The sequence below is a fragment of the Anabas testudineus genome, chromosome 2 (genome assembly GCF_900324465.2).
Source record: "Anabas testudineus chromosome 2, fAnaTes1.2, whole genome shotgun sequence".
Lineage (NCBI taxonomy): Eukaryota > Metazoa > Chordata > Actinopteri > Anabantiformes > Anabantidae > Anabas > Anabas testudineus.
The window spans coordinates 28,513,578-28,541,280 of record NC_046611.1 but is presented as its reverse complement, the minus strand read 5'-3'; the positions used below and the strand labels follow the sequence as shown (position 1 = coordinate 28,541,280).

At 38.6% G+C, this 27,703-nt stretch overlaps 1 protein-coding gene across 1 annotated transcript in view; it reads left to right on the top strand.

The window, feature by feature from the left end:
• Positions 1 to 27,153, top strand: part of tgfbr1b (transforming growth factor, beta receptor 1 b) — a 47,026-nt gene extending 19,873 nt beyond the window's left edge. Inside the window, exons 2-9 of the mRNA XM_026362145.1 lie at positions 5,301 to 5,549; positions 10,605 to 10,874; positions 12,086 to 12,316; positions 13,048 to 13,215; positions 14,623 to 14,779; positions 18,952 to 19,076; positions 19,265 to 19,395; positions 23,388 to 27,153. Coding sequence (XP_026217930.1) covers positions 5,301 to 5,549; positions 10,605 to 10,874; positions 12,086 to 12,316; positions 13,048 to 13,215; positions 14,623 to 14,779; positions 18,952 to 19,076; positions 19,265 to 19,395; positions 23,388 to 23,513 — 1,457 coding nt within the window. The 3' untranslated portion in view covers positions 23,514 to 27,153. The remainder of the gene's footprint in view (positions 1 to 5,300; positions 5,550 to 10,604; positions 10,875 to 12,085; positions 12,317 to 13,047; positions 13,216 to 14,622; positions 14,780 to 18,951; positions 19,077 to 19,264; positions 19,396 to 23,387) is intronic.
• The last annotated feature ends 550 nt before the right edge of the window (positions 27,154 to 27,703 follow it).

The window sequence follows — 27,703 nt, the reverse complement described above, 5'->3', positions numbered from 1 at the left end:
AGCATCTTTTCTGTCTTCATACAGTTAACATCTGTGGACCAAGCTTCCAAAATCTGCCCAAGGCAGAGGCGAAATCCGATTACTCTTGTATACTGCATGTATGCTCAGATTTATAGTAACTGGTTACTTGAATTCATGTAACACAGCTTGCAAGTCAACTGAACACTAGAGGCGTTGAAGCCTGTTAAGGCAGAAAGTTCTTCTACCCTCCAGGAGAGAGTTTGCACTCTATCCACAAAATAATTAGCAGATGCTGGATTGGCATCAACATCGTCTGCCATTACATGAAGAACAACAACAAGTTTCTCCATGGCCATAATGTTACTAGCAAGGATCAATGAGACCAGCCCTGTTCTGCCTCTGATTGGCCGGTGGTTGTTACCCTCATTGGTTAGGTTTGTTTAGCTTTAAAAAAGTTAAAGAGTTAAAGTTTTGACACCAAAAGAGTGTGGTGGCAAGTTAATGAAACTTGCATTAGGCTGGCGGTGCTGTTTCGCTGTCACATTTAAATAAAGAGACCAAAAATCCATGACAAAATGAAATGCGACTGATTTTACTTTTATTTAAAACGTCTAATCAAAGAAACTGGCACGTTTTTATATTGAATTGCAAAATGAATTGCAATTTGAATAAAGAGATCAAAAACCCACGGCAATATGAAATTAATTACATTTTGCTTTTATTTAAAGATTGATTTAAAGAAATGGAGGACTGAATTGCCACTCTAAGCAATAAATTGCCAATTGCAGAATGAATTTTCAAATTCTGCAACAAAATTACATATTGAATTGCCAGTTGACAAATGAATTGCCATTTCAATTATGACACTGAAAACTTTCCATATGTATATATCCACAAACACTGATTATCAACAAACCATTCATTTTATTGATTTCCCTCACAAGCATGCTTTGTGGTCAGACTGTCTAAAAGGGTTTTTTTTCCTGTGGTGTTCTGTCTGTATGTGGTTATGTGCAGATAAACAAGCTCTAATTGGCCTTTCACACAGAGAAACAGGAGCTGTGTTGCTGAGGAAAAAAGAGGATCATTAATATATGAAAAAATATATAGGAGGCGTTACTCTGGAGGCACAGGTTTGAGAGTGTATTATTGTTTGATTTATTACTCAAAAAGCACAGTACAATAAGCAATTTTATGTAAATAATAAGCAGTCTGTTTTTTTATTAAGTTTCTGAAATACATTGGACTTTTTCCATACTAAAGAAGCATTTATAATATACAGTGCATCCAGAAAGCGTTCACTATACATAACGTTTTCATTTTGTTATGTTACAGCCTTATTCTAAAATGCATAAAATTAAAAATTATTTTCTGCAAAATTCTACAAAAAAATACTGTCAAAGTTATTTTTTTTTATTATTTTTTTTTTTTAATAAAAACACAAACCAAGTTTAAGGAATCGTCTTTAGACCTCCAACACAGAATTGTAAGAAACTGAGCGATCAAGAGAAATGGGCCTTAGTCAGGGAGGTGACCAAGAACCCGATGGTCACTCTGAAAAAGCTCTAGCGTTTCTCTGTGGAGAGAAGAGAACAATCCAAAAGAACTACCATCTCTGTAGCACTCTATCAATCAGGCCTGAATGCCCAGACGAAAACCACTCCTCAGTAAAAGTTTGCCAAAATGCACACGAAGGAGGCTGAGAACATTAAAAACAAGATTCTCTGATCTGATGAAAGAAGGATTTTAATTTTTGGTCTTAATGCCAAGTGTCACTTCTGGAGGAATCCAGGCTCAGCTTACCACCTGGCCAATACGATCTCTACAGTTAAGCTTGGTGGAGGCTGCATCATGCTGCAGGGATGTTTTTCAGCAGCAGGAACTGGGAGACTGGTCAGAATAGAGGGAAAGATGAATACAGCAATGTACAAAGACATCATTGATGAAAACCTGTTCCACAACACTCTGGACCTCAGACTGGGGTGACAGTTCATCTTACAACAACCCTAAGCACATGGCCAATATAACAAAGGAGTGGCTATGGGACAACGACGAATGTCCTTGAGTGTTCAAGACCAGCGGTCTGGACATCATGCATGTCTGAACAGCTTAAAACACCACAACCTGCCTTTGAAGACAAAATCTCTGAATAATTCACTCTCATTTGTGTGAAGACACTGAAAGAGTCACAGAGTATAAAAAAATAACATTTAAGAAAAAAAAAACCTTTACCATTTAGAAGAAATACAATGACCGTCCGAAAATATATAGTCATGTGTTAATGTAATAGCAAGATTTCTCACTCATGGAATTCATGGAATTGTCTGGAGGTAAATTCCAGACAGACAAAGTCTGTTTGGGTGTGAACTGCATGTTTCCTAAGGAGAAGGGAAAAAGACCACAGACGAAACAGTGGATGACATGAGACAACTAAAGACGCTGGTCTCTTCTGACTCACTCTCAGAACACATAAGTCAGATGTGTCCTGTCTGCCTGTACTGTGTCTGTATTGGAGGGGGGTGCGCTGATTTAGACAGCAGTGGTTGATAGTTGAGTTAGCAACACAATTGAGTCAGCAACAGACACAGAGGAAAACAAACATACAAAAAAAGATTTTAGAGGATGCAAGTGCACATGACTGTCAAAGTTTTTTTAAACTAGTACCTTTACGGGGGGGACACTTAGCGGAAACACTAATCATATTAATACAGTGCATCCTGAAATTATTCACAACGTATTATGTTGAAATAAGGCTGTATTATGTTAAAATAAGGCTGTATTATGGTGAAATAAGGCTGTATTATGTTGAAATAAGGCTGTATTATGTTAAAATAAGGCTGTATTATGGTGAAATAAGGCTGTATTATGTTGCAGCCTTGTTTCAAAATTGATTAAATCCATTATTTTCTTCAAAATTCTCCATAAAATACACTTTGCATACTCCAAAATCTTTTTTTTTTGTTGTTGTTTGTTTTCCTCCATGTCTGTTGCTGACTCATTTGTTTTACTAACTCGGATATCAACAACTGCTGTCTCCCTATAGAGACCTGTGGGTCTTTTTTGCTTTCACTGGGTTACACACACAAACAGACTTGCATGAAGAACCCTATTCAGGTTGGATATTTAACACTCATCGCCACTGAGCAGTGTATGTTCTCTGAAGATGTTATTATATAAGTTAAAGCACAGCTGGGCCTACATCTAGCCTCAGTCAAGTTTTAATAGCTTGCTCCATTCTGGTTCTGGTTCCCCGTTGGCAAAATACCCAAGATGACGTTTCATCTCATCGCTGTCTAAATCAGCGCACCACCCTCCAATACAGACACAGTACAGACAGACAGGACCCATCTGACTTATGTGTTCTGAGAGTGAGTCAGAAGAGACCAGCGTCTTTAGTTGTCCCATGTTATCCACTGTTTCGTCTGTGGTCTTTTTCCCTTCTTCTTAGGAAACATGCAGTTCACACCCAAACAGACTTTGTCTGTCTAGAATTTACCTTCAGACAATTCCATGAATTCCATGAGTGAGAAATCTTGCTATTACATTAACACATGACTAATATTTTCAGACGGTCATTGTATTTCTTTTAAGTGGTAATGGTTTTTTTTTTCCCACTTTATTTATTTTTTTAAAAAAGTTCCTAAATGTTCTCTTATACTCTGTGACTCTTTCAGTGTCTTCACACCAATGAGAGTGAATTATTCAGAGATTTTGTCTTCGAAGGCACGTTGTGTTTTTTTAAGCTGTCCAGACATGCATGATGCGTTTCTGAGCTGCATAATGATACCAGACACCGAGACTCTCTCTGTCTGCCCTGTGCTGGGGGCAAGGACACTGGTAGAGTGTGACCTGGTTTATTCATAGTACTCTATAGCACCACTGCTAATGGGTTGAAGCCTAAGGGACTGCTAAGCAGACATTCTTACATTAAGCACATTCTTGAGTCTGCTACTGTCTGGCCTGCTATTTCCCAAGTGTTTAGAGATGATTAAAGATGTCTCGACCTGTGGCTCCACTATCTTTTTAAAACTCTCTCTTCAAAAAAAAAAAAAAAGCCATGACAACTGCACATGCTTCAGATTCTCAGAGCGAGTTCCATAAGATTGTATTGAAACATTAGAAATTAATGAATTTTACGTCTTCCAAATCGCTAAAAACCCTGGAGGTATAAGCACGATGCGTCTGTATTTTTTCTTTTTTTTCCCCCCTAGCTTTGGTAGACTGTAGATGCATCAAGCTGAGCTGAGGGATACTGCAGTTCGTGGTTAGCTTTAATTCACAATGCACAAGATAAAGCAGCTCTCTTATTTTCTGGCCTGAGGCCCGATGTGCTATGCAACATTTATTAGATTCAGCTGTGAACTACAATTTCCTCTCAAAGCCAACTTTTCATCATGTAGTTATGAAGCAATGTGATTAAAAAAAAACACATTAGAGCTGTATGGTGTTTTCTTTAAGTCCTGTCATATTATTGTGCTAAGTAAAGACTTTTTACCAGCTGTTGTTAAGCAGTATTCAAAGATTAATGAATATAGATTTGGTTGGTGGAAATGTTAGATTTCATTATCAAATTAGTTTAAACTCCAGATGTTACAGAGGAGACAAGTGCCAGACTGTCATTTCCAGTCATAAGTGGAGTTAGCAGGAAAGTGTTTGGGAAACACTTTCTCAGGCTTGACCTTGTTGTGATGGGATCAATGTACTCTCCAGCTGTAATACAGCTGTGCACATCTCTGTGTGTCACTCTGTCTCTTTGTCTCAAATGTTCATAGGAAAATGAGTCAGTAAGAGTTTGTCTAAGATACGACTGAAGTGATCTGACTACTCATTTGCCCTCTGTGAGATATCCTTCTCGGATACACACGCACACGCAAGTTTGATGCTTTCATTGAGAAAGTAAATTAAGATTGCACATAAAGTAAATTGTCACTGCTCTGAGAGGTTTTATTTTCACACATAGATGGATTAAACGAAAAGAAATATGAGAAAATGTAACCTGGTGCAAAAACTCAGGACAGTCAATAGACTGAGATTTGAGAGCATGGCTCATTCACCTTAGATCATAAAAAGAGCACAAAAATGAATTTCAGATGAGTCTCAGTTGAATAACTGTTGACTTTGGTGTCATTACAGGACTGAAACCAAAGTGACTCACATACATAAAAATTTAGTGGATCAAGCTAAAATGTCAAATATTGTTCTCTAAAATAAAAGTGCAGAAGATAAATGTTTCTAAACCCACCTGACCTTTTGTTTACGATTACATTCATATCTGCTGTGATACATAAAAACAAAGTCATGCCTCTTTATTCTTTTCTCCTTTCTTGTTCTTCCACTAGCCCTCCAGTGTTACTGTGACCGCTGCAGTGCCAACTCCAGCTGCACGACAGATGGCGTCTGTTTCGTCGCCATCCGCCAGTCCGGCAATCGGCGTACCACGGAGCAGCGCCAGTGCGTACCTGAAATGGAACTGATCCCACGAGATCGGCCCTTCATCTGTGCCCCGTCCGTCAAGCATGACACAGGCATTTATCCAGTGTGCTGTACCACGGACTACTGCAACAAAGACGCTAACATAAACATACCTGGTAAAAACTCATACACGCACTTGGGTTAATATAATTGTGTGGGCTTGGGTTGCGCAAAACCATAATTAAGGGGCAAAAAGAGAGAACAGAAACTACCACAAAAGTGGCTCAATAACTCACAGCGCTTTATAAAATAAAATAACGCTTTCCAAAACATCTTCTCTAGCAGCCTCTTATACTGCAGAGGGACTGTGTTCTACTGCTACAGAACATATTGCAGTTATTTTATCCACCCATCCATCCATCCATCCATCTTTTTAACTACTTTTCCCGTTGAGGGTCAAGGTAGTGCTGGAGCCAATTCTGGCTGTCATTAGATGAGATCACACAAACACATATTTCTATGCATATTTAGTCAAATTGTACAACAGATTTGAACCAATCTATGGTTGTGTATTGATCATAGTCACATTTCTTACTGCTGTGGTTTTCCATTACACTCCTAAGTTCTTGTGTAATGTGTAGCCCCACCCAGAAATAGAACTTCTCTCAACACAACCTGTTTTTTTTAGTAACAAATACTAATCCCCTGGTTCCTCATATGGTCTTTAGACCATATAAAGTTAATTGAGAATGGCAGCTGTTGTTGTTATCTGCATGTTGTCCAAAACACTCATTACTCTGCTTTTAAATCACAGAATATGCTGCATCCGTCACAACTTTGGAGCCAAGAGGAATTGGTGTTGCAACATTATAGTAGCACTCTACAGAACATGTTTTCTAAACCAATAATATGTAAGAATACTTTTAAGTGTAATGCAATCCAGGAAAACAAACTGAAAGAAACTGGTAGACTAAAATACTTGTTACTCAAAGTGTACTAGCAGAGAACACCCAAAAAAGTTAATTTTAACATAAAATATATACAAACATGGCCAATTGCCTTTAACCTGTTTCCTGCTGTAGACAAAATGTGACCATCAGAATCTGGTAATTGTCAGTCGTGCTAGATTAACAAGTTTGTTGCTCACTGAGTGCTTTTGTTTAGCGTTTTTAATTAGTATTCGTTGTATGAAATGTGTGCAGCAGATACTTTACGATTTTTAAACTGTTCACTTATCCACACCCAGCACAAATGACTAAACAGACCTTCTACAGCAGCTCCTCAGTTTTTCTTTGTGTGCCTCTGGCCAAGCTAAGAAGCACAAGAACCTGCTTGTCTGTTGCTCTATGTCTTAATTTGAAATGATGACGATCCCGTTGTGTGAACACAGTTTTTGTTTGATGCTTTGGTGCATTTCTTAACCCCCAAAAACGTTGATGACAAATATGATGAGAACTGGGAAAAGATATACTTTATTTTCAATTTAAATTTTCAATTTATGAATGATTCCCAGAGTTACATTAGTACATATGCCAGCCTCTCCTGGCTGACTTATTCAGCCTCACATGGCTTTTTTGTTTACCATGAACATGGATTTTAGTTTTTCTGTCACCTAATGAAAATAATTTTGTCATTTTCATTCATTTCTGATGTAAACAAAAGGACAGACTTTTCATTTGGTGTACTCTGTGGACACTGAGAATCAGTCTCTTTTTTGTTGGTTTAGTGAAGACAGTTATATGTTCTGTAGGCGTTATTTGTATTTGATTGAGGTAGTCAAGGTTATCTCAAGTTGTTTTGTTGCAGTACCAAAGCAACACAAAGGAAAGAAAAGAGTACTGCCGTTTGGGTCAAAGGCCAAACAGGAATTTGCTGGCAAAGATTACAGATGAGAGGTCTGCATTTATAATCGGGAAAAAATCATCAATCATCACTGTAAATTAATAAAGAGAGGCACTTGCATATTATAGATATGTCATCCCCAAAACCCAGATGTGAGCTGCACAGATGTATTGAGCCTGAAGACATTTACAGTGTACAGGCATGACCTGTTTGTGGTAGTTAAATCTGCTGCAAAGCTGGTTTGTACTGATGATGTAGACGTTAGCGATTATCTTTATTATATTACTTAATGAAATACAACAAATAATATTCACAGCACCTCAGTGATGTGTCAGTAATGGTCCTCTTTTGAACAGAGAAAAACCTTTCTAATTTCTTGTCTTTTTCTTTGAAAAGCCTTGAGATTACTGTTTGAACAGGTTACATAAGGTACTAGAATAAAGCTTGTGTTGTGTATCGTGATCCCTTTAGCAGAACAAGCAATCCTTCCAATACAGTCTTCTTGTCAACAAGTGGAATAACATCTTTGTAGCATTTAAATTTTTTATATTTAAATTGGCATAAAATACAAACATAATGAGGGTGAGTCCATTCAGGCCAAGGGGTGGAGTGAAACCAACCCGTGGAGCATAAGTTTGTGGTCTCTAACCAACCATCTTCAGTTACTTGGATGAGTAGTGAAATGTTTCGTTCTAACAAGAAGCCAGTCCAGTTGCCATGACTCAACTTTCAGATACTGTTGTCCATTGCCCATTGTCCATGTCCGCTACCTGAAAGGTGCCACTGTAACAGGATGATCAGTTATTTAGTTCACTTGTCAGTGGCTTTAATGTTGTGACTGATCTGTGTATATTCATATTTTTTTAAGATCATCTTTCAGGCATTTTTATCCTTAATAGTTCAACAATAGAGAAGCAGATATGCAACAAAGGTCCCACCAGAGAAGTTGCATGTGCAGTTTTATTTATTGCAATTTTTTATCAAGTAGAATTTTTGTGTGAAAATTGAGGGGTTTTTTTATCTGATGGAAACAATTTATAGTGCATGTTGGGCATCAATATCACAACTTAAAAATTAAAGCCACCAGGAACAATAGCCCATAAAACCTCATCAAATGAGTTATGAACCATAATGCAGTGGGATATACAGTAGGCTCAGCTACAAATAAATCATACTTTTCTCTCCACCTGTTTTCCTTGTTTATTTTATTTTCTTGAGCAGCTTGCACTTAATTTGAATGGTTTGCAGGTGTAGATATGGGAACTGTTCTTCTATCCCATCTGTGCCTTACTGTCAGGTTGTTCTGGATAGAACTAAATATACAAATCCCAATGCAAGTCTTTTTCATTTTAATTTGATAGCAGTGTATGTCACATACTTTATCTTCCACATAAATATTTACACTACCTTGTATCTGCTAGTTCCAAATAAAGTCACAGATTTATTATGGTTATGGTTTTGTTAGCCTTTTAAAGAGAGTTTACATTTTCCTTGCCTTAAGTCTTAGAAGACTATTAATAACAATAATACAGTATGAACAGTATGAATAGTCAGGTTGCTAAAGAGTGAACAGCAATTTTTAACCTATAAACTATTCTTTACCTGGGTTTTTTTCTTATACCCTTAGTCAAAGAGGGTATAAGAAAAAACTGGCATTTTTCTCACTATCATTAATGCCAGTAGTTCATGTTGTAACATTTGAAAATTTTGTCCTGTTATTCCCCCGCTCTGCCACACTTTAATAACCTAAATCATTCAAACACGTCAATAACAGCTTGTAAAGAGGCTCTGGTGGCCTGTGTGTGTGCAGCAACCATAAAACATCAGAAATTCTGTTAAAACAAGAGGCTTCTGACAATAAAACAGTGAATTCAGTATATAGTTGTGTTTGTCTTCAGACTGTAATGGATAGTATACAAACACATTAAAATCATGGCAGCTGCTTATGGTGGCCATAACCAGCAAAATGTTTTACAGTATGTATTCATTTTTAACATCATCTTGGGTCCCATAGGATTTTAAAGCAGAATTGGCAGCAGCGTAGCATAACTTGGTATTAACTGATGATTAATAAATTGAGCAGTCTATGTGATTGTGTGTTTAGAAACTATAATTAAGTCACAGTGTTAAGCAGCCATTGATTTTTTTTCAATCAGTCTATCAAGGTCCACCACTTATAATTTATTTTTTATCTTCTTTCTCTAAGTGCAACCACCCTATAAGCTAAATATGTGATGAATATCACATATCTTTTCATAAAGACAGTCATTTCTACTCACGGCACTCATTAAAATTACAGAACATTAATAAATGCCATATAAATATGAATAAAGAAAACAAATAATAAAGAAATAAAGAAAACAATTCTATATTTAAGGGCATGTTCTTTGACTCAAGCAACTTTTTAGAAGCAACTTAACAGACTTGTTCCTTGAAGGCTGACAAGCATTTAAAACTGGTCATGAAGGATGTGAGCTACAATTTAGTGTATTTCAGTTTGGATTTGATTGGAGCTAGTACTCAGTAACCAGCTCTTATTTATCACACAGACATTAGTGTTTTTTAAAATATCCACACCTCTCTTGCTTTCCATGGGACAAAGGCAAGAAAACACCCAGTTTACAAAGACAGGAATTAGATTTTCTAGTTCATGTATGCTATCAGGTGTCTTTATCTCCATTCACTTTAGTAGATTGTGCAGTCTTTACAGTTGCCTCTCTGGACCGTGTGATACTGTGTGTTGTGTGTTAGCTACAGGCCAAATCACCCATCAGCCTAGCAGATGGAATGTGTCTCCGCACTACTTGGCCTGTTAGCTTCCTGGCTCGTAGCTATCAGTTCCAGTTTCCACTTTCCAGTCATCGCTGTACACAAAGCTGACCTTTGCAACAGTGTGCTGCCTCATTCATGCTTTTCATGTTAATAACATTAACACAACTATTAGTTTCTCTACAAGTGGTTTAGCACCATGTTCTCCCCAGATTTGTGGGGATAAGACAAAGTGACCATCATCTGGCTGCACTCCAACTCATAAACAGCTCTACTTGCCAACCAAGGCCAGCTCTCTGGAGCTAATCAAAATTCTGCACTAAGTTGTTGTTGTACATGTAGGAGGGATTCTGACTTGGAGGCATCCTGTCATAATCCCACGGATGGTAACTTTGCACTGCAGCTCCTCAACCAAGCACAGGCACCCAGTCTCTGAAGCTGTGGTTCCTGTCATACTGAGCAGGACTACTGTTACACCAACAAATCATTAGTAGGATAAAACAACCTTGTTTTACCACAATCTAAAGCAACTATGTCTCACTACACTCACAAGTCACCTATTAACTTTGGTCTATTAGTAAACAATGGAATTTCCTCTCTATCTCCTTTCTGTCCAACAGTTCCCACAGAGAAGCCTCCTCCTTTTGGCCCTGTGGCCCTCGCAGCGGTGATTGCCGGCCCAGTGTGCTTGCTCTGCCTGCTGCTTGTTGTAGCATTTTATGTTTGCCACAGCCACAGGGGCCTGGCAGCAGGGGGTGCAGGGGCCCACCATCACCATCACCACCGGGTGCCCAATGAAGAGGACCCCTCCATGGACCATCCATTCATCACTGTTGGAACAACGCTGAAGGACCTCATCTATGACATGACCACCTCTGGCTCTGGATCAGGTAGGCACACTGGGCTCAGACTTGGACAATGATGTTAGTGTACTTAAGTGCAGCCACTAATATAATTAAATGAAAGGGAACAGGTGTCAGACCTGCAGCTTTGAATCGGTACAGCATAACTATGATTACAGCCTAAGCTACAGATCAACTAAAGGAAAGATTCAAGTTTGCCAAGAACATTGTGTCTCTGAATCACTGCAGGGCTGTTACTCACAACACAGCATTTATATGAGGGTCCATCAGTCTTCCCAGGTCCATTTGGCTTCCAGTAGACAAGACCTGACCTCAGGTGCGACATATCCAAATTATAGTCTAATTGAGTCCAGTAAGGTCATGTTTGTGTACCACCAGTCTCAGGTGTCTCATGTGTCTAATAACTGAGAAGACCCAGGTGGACACTCAGGCCTGACAAGGCTGTGCATCATCATCACAGCAACAAAACATGTTTTTTCAGATAGTGTCAGAGAGTGAACAGTAAAGCTCAGCGCAGTGCATTCATTCTCACAATCCATCTGACATTTATTTCTGTTCTGTTACATTTCCTCATTAATGGGTTTTTCATCAAGCAGCTCTCAGTGTTGCTAATCTCTCACGATTCAGGTGAACCACATTTTAATTCTTAAATACTTTAACTCTTAATACTTTAAATCTTTACTTCACCAAACTTCCTTTTTTTTTTTTTTTTTTTAAACGGAACCTCAAAGTGTCTTATAGTTATGTGAGTGATAACACTTTTACTATAGCTATAACTCAGGGTTTATAGGGGTGTCTTTACCAGTTATAGAGACCTCTGTATAAATGTTATTATATTGCTATTATATTTACATTTACATTTAGTCATTTGGCAGATGCTTTTATCCAAAGCGACAAGTAAGCATAAGGATGTCTTACCTAAGGATCCCTACTGGAGGTAGACCCCAGTCTCCCAAATGGAAGGCAGTGATCTTACCACTACACTAACCAGCCGCTATTATATGTATCTATGATTAAAACAGACGTATTTAAAATACAGATTCAGTTTTTAAAAACTGTACTTTATGCTAGCCATAAATTAGCACCTCAACACGCCTCCAAGTCTTTTTAGCAATTGGCACCATATTTCACTATATGCAGCTGTGTATGTGACACTTCGTGAACACACAATATTTTTCTTAACTATGCTTTTATTTTTTATTTTTTTTATTTTTTCCCCTCCTGTCTTGTCTCTCCAGGTCTGCCACTGCTGGTCCAGAGGACCATCGCCAGAACCATTATCCTCCAGGAGAGTATTGGCAAAGGGCGTTTTGGGGAAGTGTGGCGGGGTAAATGGCGTGGTGAGGAGGTTGCTGTGAAGATCTTCTCCTCCCGCGAGGAGCGCTCCTGGTTCCGCGAAGCTGAGATCTACCAGACTGTGATGTTAAGACATGAGAATATTCTGGGCTTCATCGCTGCTGACAACAAAGGTGAAACATCTCCAGAAGAGCTCTGGGAGGCTGTATTAAAAAAAGACTGCAAATCTTCCTGTGGGGAAAGAGAAAGTGATAGCATGCTGTGACGAAGAATACAATGTGAATCAGACTAGAGCCAGTCAGAAGATACTAGAATAATTAAATGTAAACCAATAAATAAGGGAGAAAAAACAGATTACAAAAGATCACAGGCTAAATGAAGTACTATCAGACAATTGAGATTGATAAAACAAATCAGACTGTAATGGTTCATCTTTCTAATCTTATCTGCAACTAACTGTGTTGCTCTAATTAGAAGCGAAGCAGCTGTGCTAAAGGTGAAGGTAGTGCAGACAAGCGTTCACTGTGAATAGACAGTGTGGGGGAGTAACAGTTCACAGTGAAGACTGAGCAGACGTTAGCACACTGTTAAACAGCTCCAAAAGCACACACTCTCAAAAGAGGATTGTGTGTGTGTGGGTGTGTGTCTGCATGAGTGAGACAACCCAGGAGCAAATGGATGTTGTGTGTTCATCACAGTTGTACTGACAACTACTGAGATTCTGCAGGTCTCTGTCAATACATGGCACATGATGTGAAGTAGTCATGGTGACTTGTTGTGTCTGAGGAAGATCTAAGTGGCACTAAAGTGCTGTAATATGTGTAGATACAAATTTACATCTAGTAAATCTCTCACTCTCTCTTCCCCTTTGTGTGTGTGTGTGTGTGTGTGTGTGTGTGTGTAGATAACGGTACATGGACTCAGCTGTGGCTGGTGTCAGACTACCATGAACACGGCTCCCTGTTTGACTACCTGAATCGTTACACCGTCACTGTGGAGGGCATGATCAAACTGTCTTTGTCTACAGCCAGTGGCCTCGCACACCTGCACATGGAGATAGTGGGTACACAAGGTGAGATATACACACACACACACACACACACACATGTTCTAGACACACCTACGGCACGCCACTCTGAAAATGAACTGCCCGTCCAAAAAAAAAAGGTCAGCACCTGGATTTATCTAAGCAAAGCAATATTGGCTTGCATCAAGCAAAGAAAACATCTAAGTGGATTGCTGAAACTACTAAGAAGAAGTTCATGTGGTCTGATGAGTCCAGATTTGCCCTGATTCAGAGTGACGACATGACCTGGGATTGCTGCAGTTGGTCAGGTCTAGTTTCATCAATGTTATGTGTCCAAAGAATGAGGTCAGCTGACTACCTGGATATACTGAATGACCAGGTTATTCCATCAATGGGTTTTTTCTTCCCTGATGATAATACTAGGATTTATCAGGCTCAAGTTGTCTGAACTCGATCAAACAAACCAAACTGCTGGCTCAGACACATTCTTATTTTCTAAAGCAAGCCTGATGAAAGCTGCTGTTCAGCTGTATCTTATAACTAACTAAACTAGGAGACTGCAGTTCTTCTAGGATGTCTTACAAAGGCAAAGGCAATGCTTGCTGTGACAGGAAATGTCAGTTTGAGTGCTCAGTCAACAGAAGAACTCTACCAACTCTACTGGTTGCAGACCCTATTTACACTTACCTAACCTTTGTTGAGCTGCTTCAGTCTAGTTTAGTCAAGTAGGCAAACTGAAATTAGTCACTAATGTTAAGGAGTTGTTATGACTTGTAGTGTAGTCAATTGATTGCAGCATGGTCACCTGCATTTCAAAGAAGAGTCAATATGGGAGTTTGGTTTGTGCTAATTGAGTTAGAAATGCCTCATACAACCAACTACAGTACTTCAGATGTTCAAAACTTCTTTATTGCCTTTAGGTGTTTTAAACAATATCATATTTTAAATCAATATCAGAATTAAAATGTTTAGGTGTTAATACCAGTTTAGTCTCTTTAGTCAAGTAGGAAAGTTATTGGTGCGTTCATACATAGGCATTTGAAGTAGCTGTTACTACCCGGCACCTCATGAATTTGTAGTTCTGGAGGTGTGTGTTGTGTTAAAGATGCAATTTAAATCCTCAGCAGCAACAGGATTGACCTGTCTGCCCTTCATCCACCAATCACTGATTGGAAGAGGGCAGACAAGCCGTTTCTGTTTCCTTATGCCTGGTTACATAACTTGTTTATGATACTGAGGCCAGGATGATCAGCTTTTACTCAAATTTTGACTGAAATTCTGACTCATTTCTTCAATTTCTGCTGGAATCAACATGATATACTGCCAACTTGCTCTCGCCCAGCAGACACAGGAGACTTATTATTATGTGTGTGAACAATAGGTCCATATTAATATTGTCATCCCTCGAGGCATACAGTTCTAGTTGAATACATGACTCTTCTGTTTCTTCAGGTAAGCCAGCTATTGCCCACAGAGACCTGAAATCAAAGAACATTCTGGTGAAGAAGAATGGGACCTGCTGCATTGCTGACCTGGGTCTAGCTGTCCGCCATGACTCGGCCACTGACACCATCGACATCGCTCCAAACCACAGAGTGGGGACCAAAAGGTAACCAACCTGACTTTTTAGAGTGCAGGTTGTTTTTTAGATTTTTCTCAGAAACCACTTGATTTATGATGTGGCTCACTACGATCAGCCACAAAGGAGCATTACACAGCTAGTCAAACAGACAGCAATGTTCGTGTCTTGACTGGCCACGACTTGTTGTGTTCACATTTACATTTAGTCATTTGGCAGCAAACAAAGTCTAAGTCAAGGAGAAAAAACATTAAAGCAAAGTCTATCAAAAAAGTCTTTCTGTTTCAAGAGATGTAAGTACAAAAGAGCAGAAAAGTTTGTGTTAACGTATGCTAGGTGACCTAAAACCCATTTCTGAGTCATAACATTAAGCAAGATAGAACGAGCAGGTGGAAGCCTCGCTAAGACGTCTACGGTGTCTACTAACTACTCTGTAGTAGAAACCCTCTAGTTTCTAGTGAAAATGAAGTGGGTGACAAATGCATGGTTTCAATAGCCTCTTTCTTAAACCAGCTTTTTGCTGCAGTTTTTTTGAAATGTTACTCAAACAAGAGTACATTTAGTTATGTATTCATATATATGAATATCTGATATGGCTTATCATGCTGTTTGTAGTCACAACAATTGTACTGTGAAAGTGTGAGTCTGACAGCTTCATCAGAAACAAGGTATAAAAAAAAATCACATTAAAAAACGTCAATTTACTGGGTTTGAAAAACTTCTTACTTAAATCTTACTCTAAGCTTGCAAAATATTACTTTATCTTGAGAAAAAGTTACTTATTACTTCCTCCCATCTTACCAGCTGTTTACTCCCCAGACTGGAGTCTTTCTCTTTCGCTTTGTGTCTCCACTGTTGTTCTATTATGTAAACTTGTGTTGCTGCAGAGATCGAAAGTGAGCAGTGCATTGAGGCCATAGTAGCTGTCTGTCTTTCCCTTCCTTCCTCCCACAGTGATGCGAGCGTAGCTTTCATTCTGCAATGTTTTTTTTCCTCTCTGTTTTTTTGTCTTGTTCACATCCTCCCCTCGCCTCTTTCTCTCTACGCAGTGGTTTAAAGCCGTGGGTATTTTTCTGTGCCACTAAATGATTCAGTATGCTAGGTGAGAGAAGCCTTGGGTCAGCTGAGAGAGACACCCCAGCATTGGCTGAAATCATGTTACATATTGATGATTTGATTCCACCAGTGTTTTTCAAACTTTCCAACATAATGCCACACCTTCAATAACATGTCATTCCACCCCAAAAGTTAGACTTTAAAATGTGTTATTTTGTGTCAAACATAGATGCGTGTTTCTTTATATTGAGGCATCAGTTTTATTGATATGCCTCAGATTTTGATCATGGAAAAAAGGACAGCCTTAAGTCTATTTATAAACAGTAGTGTTCCAGAGATCAGGAAGAAACAATTATATTTGCTACACACTGTGCTGAAGTCTTGACTATAATTACAGCTTTTTTTTTTTTGTTTGTTTGTTTTCAGTCTGCCTACCTCTCTGCCTCTCTATGAGGAAGTGACAATGTGTCACACATTGTGCTAGATCTCCATTGCCTAAATAAAGCAGTGTAAAGCTAGCTGTGAATTGCAATGGCCTGAGCAGAAAACAATATAACAAAGGCAAACTTTACTGAGAGGCAAGATTATCACCCATATGGGAGCTAATACTTTATTCTTTCTCATCAAGGCCATTTACATATAATTTGACATTTAAATGTTATTGTGTATATATATGAAATTTGACAAGTAGATTCTTGTAGGTGTAGAGTTATGCTATATACACTTAAGAGTTGATTGCCGAAAAGTCTGTGGGTAATTGAATATCAATCAGGATCTAATGCAGGGTCTGAAATTAACATCTTCCAAGAAGTAAATGCAGGTAGATTTTCTATATGTTGAGTAAATTTATAAGGACTGTCAAGGTAAGTGTGTGCAGCTAAATAGCTACAGTATGTAGAAAAACACTGGCCTGAGAGTCTGTCCTGCACTCTGCTTTTGTCCTCTGTTTCGCAGTTGACAGAAACTGGCAGAGTAACCTGGCAAGGTGGCCAATTTCAAACCCAGATCTGATGCATCTGAAGCCTGAGGTGGCAGAGCTATTGATTAGAGGAGCTAGAGAGCCGTGTCCTGTTGGGTCAAAGGACATGACAAAGCAAGACCAGACATACTCAAAAGATATGATGATATTGTTGAGAAAACAGTCTCATTATTGTAGTTGCTGTTAGGGAACTTTCGGTCATACCACATGAAGTCCAGTCATGAGGGGACTAGATGTTCATTTTACTTTTACTTTTCTGAGCACATTGTTGATCCCCTACAGACATGTTTTCATACATATTTGAACTGGAGCTTTCAGGTTTTTACATCATCGCTGTGTAACCTGCATTTTTTACACACAGTTGGCTTCAGACTATTTATGATGTCACAAAATCCTTCTCAGTTGAGGTTGAGCTCAGACACACACTTTACCCCTTCAGCAGATGATTGGGTAAACAACCTCTGGTCATATGTCGACATCATAGTCAAGTAACAAGAAGCAACACAGAAGTTCAAATCACACACATTTTTCTGGAATGTTGGATCATAACTGAAGCTGATTTTCTCAGTTTCCTCTTTTTCAAGATCAAAAATGAACTAGAAGGATTAGCAGTGGTCTAGACCTTTTGTTAGGATGTGTAAAATGTGAAACATAGCAACCACTCAGTAACTACACTTAAGTATAAGTTATTATACTTTGCTCAGTGAAAATGTGCGATGGACCAAAAGTAAAAGCCAAGTATCATAACTTTAGTTGATCTCAAATTAACAAAACTACAGGTGTCAGACTGGTTTCAGTATGAGATGATCCATCTTGTACAACACGTAAGACAAGGTGGTCAGGTAATGGTGATGGAGCAGTAACTGTACTGTACTTATTCGTAGCTGGTGCAGTCTAGTAAAACTTCCTTTCTACTTACTTCAAGAATCTGACTCATTATGTTCCAATTTATCTGAAAGAATAATCACTTCAAGGCTATGCACTCTACTTGATAATGTAAAGTCCCTGAGGCCTCTCTAACAAAAGTGGATTCAGTTTTTGTATACAGTTAAAAGTTTTAAAAGAGGTTCTTTAGCTTTCTAAATTAAAGACTTATTTTTTTATTATTTTTCAAATGTTAATGAAGGTCTTTTGCTTTCAGTGCAATGTGTTCCTTTTCTAATTAATTTTAACTAACTATTCAGTTAGGACCAGCAGTTTGCTAACTGAGCTCATCCATTCATTATTTTTCTTACATCAGTCAGTTAAAGAAATCCATTAAGTCTTATGCCCAGAGTGGGAGTTACATGATCATACTGGATCTGTCTCACAAGCAGTGTGTGGCTGAGACTGAGCTCTCACTGTTTATTTCTTATTGACGGGTCACATTTCATGCTGGATGAAATGAGAGATCATAACACAAATTAATGCTTTGACCTTTTTTAAATCAAGTCCACCTTAAACTGAATCCAACACACAGAGCCCAGTAGAAGACTAATAGTTGTTTGTCTGCCTGTTTTTCTCTTACTATGCTTTGGGCCTCAGCACACACAGATAATGCAAGAGAAGTCAGGTAGCAGTGTCTTCTCTGACTGTAAAGTTAAAATGAACCATGTTGCCAAAATAAGTCAGAGGGATTTGAGATTACTTATTTCCAGATTGCTAATTTACTGCATGTATACGCAGATTTTACTGTCACCAGGTTACTGCAGTGCTTGTTAACAGTCAGTGTTGCTAAGTAGCAAAGGTTGAGGAGGATGTTAACAGAAGCCGAAAGAAAAAATCGGTTAGTGCTGCTACATCATAGTTTGACACAAATAAGCAGTTGTTCATTCAAGTCTTCGTTAGATTATTACTCATTTAGACAAACAGTTTGCATACAGCCATTGCTCATTTTCCATCAACCACCACTTTAAACTTGCTTAGTGGCCATGATGAAGGAAATGACTTAAAGAGTTAAATAAATCAATATATATTCAGCATTTATACATGTAATAATGATTTATGAATAGATTTTTCTCAAGTATAGCCAACATATTATAGTGTTGTAAAAATATAAAACGTTCTGTTTTGTTTTGTACTTTCCAGCTCTTTGCTGTTTTCCAATAATTTCCACTTTGTTTCAGGTCAGCAATGGTTGTTTTAATGCCTCAGTAATTTAATAACAGTCCATTATCTTTCTGCTCAGGTATATGGCTCCAGAGGTCCTGGATGACTCCATAAACATGAAACACTTTGAGTCCTTCAAGCGAGCTGACATTTACGCCATGGGACTGGTCTTCTGGGAGATTGCCAGCCGCTGCTCTATGGGAGGTGAGGATCAAATGAGAAGGGATGGAGGGGGTGAATCTTTCACTTAATGAATGTGAGGTTGACAGATTAAAGGAGTGAAGTGATGGATGAATTGAGCAAGAGAACAATTATGGAACTGACGCAAAAGTATCTGTGTGAATGGAGGGATGGGTTCCTGATCAGACTTTCTTAAAATCTTGTAAAACTAGGCATCCATGAGGACTACCAGCTGCCCTACTACGACCTGGTCCAGTCAGATCCTTCAGTGGAAGAAATGAGAAAAGTAGTTTGTGAACAGAAGCTTCGACCTAACATTCCCAACCGCTGGCAAAGCTGTGAGGTAGGACAAGTATCACTGTATATTACTCTAACTCAATTATTGTATGTGCTGTAAATTAGTGTGCACAAACTCATTCAAAAGTAATTGTGCACAAACCTTTCCTAATGGCACACTTCAGATTTTATGAAATACTTCTCATTCTTCCTGAACCACTATCAGACAAAGCATTGCAGGTCAATCATATCCTGACATTACTCTTACAGTTTATTCAGTAGGGATCATGTTTCAAGCTTCTGGTTTTGAGATGAACACAGTAATGTCAAGATGCTCTCAGACGTATCATAAATTAAAAAAAAAAAAAAAGCCACTCACATTCACACAACTATTGACGAACCCACTACGATAATGATACTCATCCAGACAGACCATTTAGCAAGGTTAGACTAGACGGTGTCTACACATGCAGTTTGCAAACCCATGTCAATCTATTATATTAGCAATAATTGGTAAATAATAGCGACATTTGACCAAGTTGAAGTACCCCAGAATGTGGCAGTTTTTGTCTTTTAATTACTGTAGTGCTGTGTTGATGCTGTTTAGCAGCATAGTGTTTGCTGCTAAAAACAAGTATGACCTTTTGAGGGAAAAACACTTATAATGAGCGACCAGACTTTAGCAAGGATGCAGTCTGTCAGGTAAAATAATAGGCTAGCAATAGCGTGGACCAAAACTTTTCGTTTTTCTACAAGAAATAAACTTGTACTGCAGATTACACCAACAAGGTATAGTCTGTACACTTGCACAGACAAGTTGAACTGGTGAAACTGTACAGCAGACTTTATGGTGATTGCTCCAGAAGTAGTTGGTTCGAGTCCTTTGCATTTTTTTTATTATTTTAGTCATATTCTCATAGGAACAAACTTAACTTTTGCTACTTTAAGAACACAATATATAGTGAATTAAACTGCATTCACCGTAAAAGGGATATTTGTTAAGATACTTGTTATACAGTTACACTGTGTATATAGTAGTATTGCATAAGCATGATATAACTGTACTGAAGTTAACCTAGCCACCTCCATCTTAATTGGAAAAAACAACCGTTTTACCTTTACCTTTTACCTTTGGAAACTGAGACTCAAACCTACAGGTCTGACAGATACTTCTTGTTAAAGTCATACTTGTGTAACACTCTATAACTCTTTGGCAAATCTGTGGTGTCTGAAAATTAGCATTGTGTATTGAGTCATATTCTGATTGACTGGTGGTAAACCCAGAGGCCACACATCTAGCCAATCGTAGGTAGGTCGGTGCATGAATAATGCACATTTGTAAAGGTGCATTTAGACAGATCTAACTCACATTAGCTGAGTAAAATGTCAGATATGTTTAATATACTAGTTATATTAGTATTTATCAAAAGGAGTATAATTAGCCATAATACCATTTTATGATCTTGTAATTTTTTTTCTAAGGATTAGCTAACAACACAAATTCAAATAATCTCAAAGTCCCTTCTTAAACAAAAGATGAAGCAAAAAAGACTACTCTTATACCTAAACTCTAAACTTAGACTAAATGGAGAAAATGCTACCCATGCCTAGAGACACCAGGTCAGAAAAAATACTGTCCACAACATGGTGGCTGTCTGGAAATGGAGTCTAGGAGTTAAAAATGTCATGTAGTTATAGTACAGTGTTGAAATGATGAGGTACAAAAAATAAAAATGGCTTTTATAAAGTGAACATGAGAAACATGATGCATTTAAGAAAATTTGAAATAATCTGTGTAACTAGGCTCAAAATAACACAATAAAAAATGCCTAAGTCCAAATTTGATTTCATAACAATTATTCTACATGTACCGCCTTCACAATGGTTTATACTGGGGAAACAAACTTGTTTGACTTGACTCTCTCTGTATGTGCAGCCGCTTGTACAAATCAACACTCACAAATTAAATGTTCCCATGTGGCTCCTTGTGACCTAATGAGACTCCATGGGCTCTAAAATGTGTCTGTCTGCCGACTCTTATCATCAAATAAAGATCCAGTATTGTAAGAAGCACTCATTCAGAGTCAGGTCTTGTACAGTTGTTCCTCGGTGTTGCTCTGCATAATGTAGATTTTAACAGTGAAATTCCAAGGAGGGAATCTTTTGATCAGTCGGCTCACCACTCCACTCTTTAGCTGTAAATCAGAATGGCATAATAAAGCAAATAAAGCTGTCTCGCTACATTTGAAATCTTTAAATAAGAAATGAGCTTCAGAAAGCTCTGCTGAAGAAAGGAGAGAGAGAGTGTGTGTGTGTGCGTGCGGCTACTGTTGTGAATTTTTAACTATTGGACTGAGGATATTTTTACAAAGTGAGGATATTTTAGCCGGTCTTTACAATAAGAAGGGTGTTTAAAGAGCAATTTCGTGGTTAAGACTATGTTTTAGGGTTATAATTAGGTTTTAGTTAGGGTTAGGGAAAGGCAGTACATTAATGATGAATATAAATTAAAATTGAGACCTAGAAGACGACAGGGGGATGGGGAATAAATTATCTCAATGAGTGTCTTCACGTTGACTACCATACAAAAATGTGTGTATGTCTGTATGTGTCAGATTGTTTGTGGCAGTGTGGCATTGGCACTAATCCACATGATGAATGGAGGACTGGAACGTCTCAGCAGTCTTAATGAGCACTGTAGGAAGTTTCACAGATCAACACAAGCATCTCAACAGACAGACGCTGTGAGAGACACAGACATGTTGACTCATACATAGCAGATGCTGTTTACAGCCCCACCAAGGGAGATGTTAGTGTAAACTCTGGAGGCTTGAACCCTATTTCATAGTCTGTTAAGAATGTCTAGAGGTCGCCACATTAGTGAAACAAGAGGAAAATCCATTACTATGTTTCCCAGGAAATAAAAGACAAAAGCAAGTAACGATTAATTCTAAAAACAACTCTTTGTGTAACACTAGAGTTTAGAAAGCTGGTAAATATGAAGTGAAATCTTAGCTGCAAACCCTTCACTCTCTTGTGTTGTATGCTTGTTTTTTTAATGTATCAAATTTCCATTTCCCAAACACATGTATTTAAGTTGTGGTTTGGATACATTGTGTTTGCTTGAATTTGTCCTAGTGATGTGCTTATCACTTGATTGGAGCCGCGATGTGGTAAACTGAATTGACTGGCCATAGTTTAATAAGGTCCCACAAATCATACTGCATGTGAGGAAAAACCGAGCTCAAAGAACTTGTTATAGACCTCTGTGATAAAATTATGGTGAGGCATAGGGCATCAGGGCAGGGGAATAAATCCATTTCTGAATCTTTGAGTGTTCCCAGGAGCACAGTGGTCTCAGTAATTGACAGCGGCAGCAGTGTTTAACGGCTGCAGTTGGACGAGTAACTAGACCAGCTGCAGTAGTAAAATGCTGCAGTGTGAATTCTTAATCTATCAAAGACATTAACTAAAGCTGTAAAATAAATGTAGCAGAGTTGAATGCATTTCCCTGTGAATTGGTGTGAATCAGAAAAATATCTTGGATACCGTTTTAAAGTTGGCCAAATTGGAATATAAGTGCATATAAATTATTGTACAGTACAGTGCTTGAGTAAATCTACCCACTTATATTCCACATTAGATTAAACTCAAATTTCATGTAGCATAACGCCAGTGGAGGTTTGAAGTCACAGTCTATGCACGTACCATAACAGCCCTCAGCTCCACTACCAGCAACTTAACTCGTTAAGTTGCATTTCACTGACTCAGGACTAACAGGTCAGTTGGCGCAGGTTTTCATGAAGACAGCTCAGTTGTCATCAGATGAAGAACATGCAATGCAGTAAAAGGTCTGGGAATAGTTAGCAGTAGATGTTTTTTTTTTTTACACTTTTGCAGATGTGTCCCTTTAACGTTTCACTCAAAAACCTTACTTTCACCATCTCTGCATCTGTCTGGTTTATACACACAACACCGTGTACGTTTATTTCCCGAGACAGATCCAGCATGATGTTGTAATCAAGCCATATTGACTTTTGTCGTTTCTCTGCTCTGCAGGCTTTGCGGGTCATGGCGAAGATAATGAGGGAGTGTTGGTATGCCAATGGTGCTGCTCGACTCACCGCTCTACGAATCAAGAAAACCCTGTCTCAGCTCAGCCAACAGGAGGGAATCAAGATGTAGACACAACTACCAAACATACACACACACACACACACACACACACACACACATAAACACATATACACACAAACAGCTCTGACTGACATCCACATTGTTAGCATTACAGCATTATTATACTTCATTATTATTCAGTGATTGTTCCTCCCCTTTAGTTTAAAGGGAACAAAAGACTTTTTCCCTTTGTGCTCTTTTTTCTTATCCTATTTCATTCATTGACAAACTGAAGAATCCTGCACCTGAAACTGAGTAAACATGTGTTTATGTGTCTTGCAATGGGTTGACATACACACATGAATGGCTGCATGGATGGAGAAATAATGCTGGATATATGGAGAGATGGTTATGTCTGAAGGGGATAACAGAGGCATCAAAGGTAGCCTCCACTCACTTACTTTATTCATCAAATGAAGTCTCTCAAAGGCCCATAGATTCAACTGGGGTTCATCTCAACTCTCGCCTCCACCACTCACCACAAACCCAACCAACAAGAGCTGAGACCTCATCAGGAAAACTAAAGGCCAGACATGCAGCTGGGAATCACCTGGGAGGCCTCTGAGCTGCCGGTGCTTTGCTCACATCTTGCATCTTCATTATCACCCCCTCATTTGTATATTAGCATTTCATACTTTACTTTGGGGGGTTAAACTACTCTTGAGTAGGGCTGCAAGTTACACTTCTACATTTTTAAATAATCTGTTAAATCACAAAATACTGGGATTTCCTCAGTGCAGAAAATGTGTTGAAAAAGCTAAATTGATATTTGACTTCCATACCCATGGGGTATGTACAGCACTGATGTGAACAGCTGTCGAGTTTATAAAATGTCAGAGAATGAGAGTAACTAGATTGTCTTTAGATCTTAACCCAAAGAAAATGACAAACGGGCACTTTCCATGCATATGCACACTGCACATTTTTGATTTTGTTGAACATGTTGGACGGATGGTTGAAGGATAGTTTTGCTGTTGCTTATATGCTCTAAATGATAAATGCAGAACGAGCAAACGCTATCAGGTTGTCCGTGCTACTTGCCAAACTTTCACTTAACCGCAGAGCTAATAATGACTCAGCCATCAGAGAGGAAGGATTATTCAAAAAAGAAAATGGTTACTGGTGTAAAGTTATTTGCAGCCCTACTCTGGAGTCATGTAAACGGTAGCACTGGGGAAGCGAGGATCTGGGGCTCATGGGACAGCCTGTAAGCCGCCCACTGGGGTCCACTTAAACGTTGGCTTCATCTAGTTGAGTTGTAAGCAGAATCTTTCATCTCTGCAACAATTTTGCACCAGGTTTTCATTTGTTACTGTTGTATTTCCCCATCTCCCATCACTTTGTCAGGGAGATGGACAGGTCAGTTTAATTTATTGTGTTTTTTGAATTTTCTTTCTGGTGGCACGGGATCTTTTTTGCAAAACTAAACTAGACATGATGACCTCATTCATTGTTGGCGAACATGCTGCAACATATGCAATATACAGTAGATAAATGTGTCTATTTTCTATACTCTGCTCTGCTAAACCACAAACAGCAAGAACAACAACAACAACAATCAGCTGCCACCATGCCTTCCAAGCCAGCTGTTACCGGAAAGTGCCAGTGCTTTAAAAAACCCAACTCCTCTCATGTCGGCTGCTGTGAAGTGCGTTTGTATACATGTATGTGTGCAGCTCTGTGCATGTGTGTCAGAAGAGGCCTGCGGGAGCCCTGCCAAGCATACAGCAAGCTCGTACTATGCACACCCCAGACGTAAAGATGGAAAGAGAGAAGGGACACACATTGCACGTTATAGCACCCACAAGCCGACTTTCTGGTGCCATTTCGTCAGACCCCTTCGCCTGAACACCCAACCACCTCAGCAGCAACCAATTGTACAGCTTCTCCTCCCAGTGGACTGAGTCTGGAAACTGAGCTCCAGCACCTCAAACTGTGTTAAGTTTGGAAAACGTTACCACGAAAGCTCACAGTGGCTTTCAAAAAAGAGACACAGACTTGTAAGCATTAATGATGTTGCCCTATAAATGTAAACTTTTTTGTTTGTTTGTGTCGTTGAACGCGCAGCAGCGCAAACCAACCTTTTACGCGTTTTCTTCTCTGTTGGATAATCAACAAAACAGTGAGGTACATTATTTTAAATATAGCAAACGGATATTTACCAAGCCATAGTTTGTTTTTTCTTATTCGTTTTTTTTTTTTCTTTTCTTTTTTTTTTTTTGTTTTGTTTTGTTTTGTCGCAAAGTTTTTTTTCTACTAGAATGTAAATTTACGAAGACAAAAGATTTAAAAAAAGAAAAAGACCATTTTGTCATTTCAGCTTAGAAAGCCTTAAGGGACCAACACATAAGAGTCAGGAGCTGCTCTTATATATAATTTTATATATAATTATAATTTTTTTTTTCTTTATATTTTGTTTGTTTTTTAATGAAAAAAATAAACATATATATATATATATACATTATATATAAAATTGATTGCTATGATGAAAGTATCATAATTCTATCTAAAGCATAAAAGAATATGTAGCACCTGATTAAAAATGTTGTTTCAGTCAAGTGTTTTTTCCTGTTACCAAACTGCCATACACCTAAACCCCATTCTAAGTTACTTTACTGAATTGCTTCTGTCAAAGTTCTGTCACATTAAAATTAATTGCTTTATTAGATACTGTTTAAATACAATACACAAAGTAATAAATCAGTGATTATAAATACATCAAGTAAGTTAGATCTGCCAGACAGTCTCTTGATTGTTCAGCAATAAGTGCACTTCTGAACCACTGCGGGGTTTACCTGTGTGGCAGTATGGATGTTGGTGACTCTGTCTGTCTCCATTGTTTTTCTTTATGAATACATAATGTATTGATGTGCTGCTATTTAGTTGTCCACCTCGCTTTCTAAGTCGAGGTGAGAGCTGCCGTTGGATGTAAATAGCCTCAGATTGCCTGATCATTCTGTGCCATGTTGCTCTGACGCAAATCCAGCCCATCGTCATTTGGTAGGCATGCCTTAGCTTAAGAGTTGTCAGCCACTATCTATGGAAGTCCACCCCTCCTCCCACTGCAGTAGCTCTTTTAATTGATGGACCTGTGTGGTAAAAAGCAAGGCTTAGTTTAATCAGCTGCTGTGGAAAAGAAAGGAAAGCAGCAACATCCATGGATTGTGGTTGAAGCCACTGTGCCAATCGATCAAAAGGCATCAGAGTAGCTTGTCCTCTTCGTTTTGATGCCCACACACGGAACAGTTGAATATGTTTTGAGATATATTTTTATCTATAAGTAGTATAAAGGAGGGGAAAGGGGTGCTTGTTCATGTTGATGGCCTTATAGCAACTGATAATGTAATATAGGATAGATGCCATAATTGAATTAGTCAATCATACAATAGATCAACAGTTCCTCTAAAAATGTAAAGAACACTAGATAATGTAACAGCAGTAGCAGTTCTGGCCTCAGAACAGCACTGAAAAAAACCTGCTGATGTAAACTGTGTGGTACAGTTGCAAGCACTTGATTAAGAGACTCGAATTGTTGAATGACAAGACATCCTTAACCTTCAAGTGAAGCTGAGGTTCAGTCAGTTTGTTCATCAGCAATATCACATGTTCAAACATTTCTTATGTGGCATCTTAAAAAAAAAAAAAAAAAGCATCATCAGTTGCTACGGGTTTGAATCAGCAATGCCCCTGTCGTTACCGAAGAAAATTGAAATTAGCGTGATGTACCCACCTGTGTAGTTCCATTGTTCAGACTAGTTCTCGTGAATGAAGTTTTCTGAAATGTGTAGAAATGGTCAGCAGTGGCAGACATGAGCCTTGTAAATATCTTGTGAGTACACAGAAGAAGAAAGCTATCCTGATATTTAAAGAAGTAAAGTGGATATTGCTGCTATATTAAATAGAAAAAGGGTGACAGACTATGCTGAACTAAACATTAGGTGTGTGCAAAAGTGGTCAAAGGAGAGAGCCAACTGAGGCTTAGCAGGGAGGACCAGGGCCAAGGAGTCATTGTTCTAAGCCATGTAGGTTTGTGGGCCAGCTATGGGATTGGTAGTGGTGAGGGAAACTCCAAATTCCAAATCTTAAAGTGTCCCTTCATGTAAGCCCTGCTGAGCCTTTGGGTGGGATAGACATTGTACGGCTTGTGTATTCCATTAGCAATGTCATTCTCTGGGACATTAGCAACAACAAAGCTCATC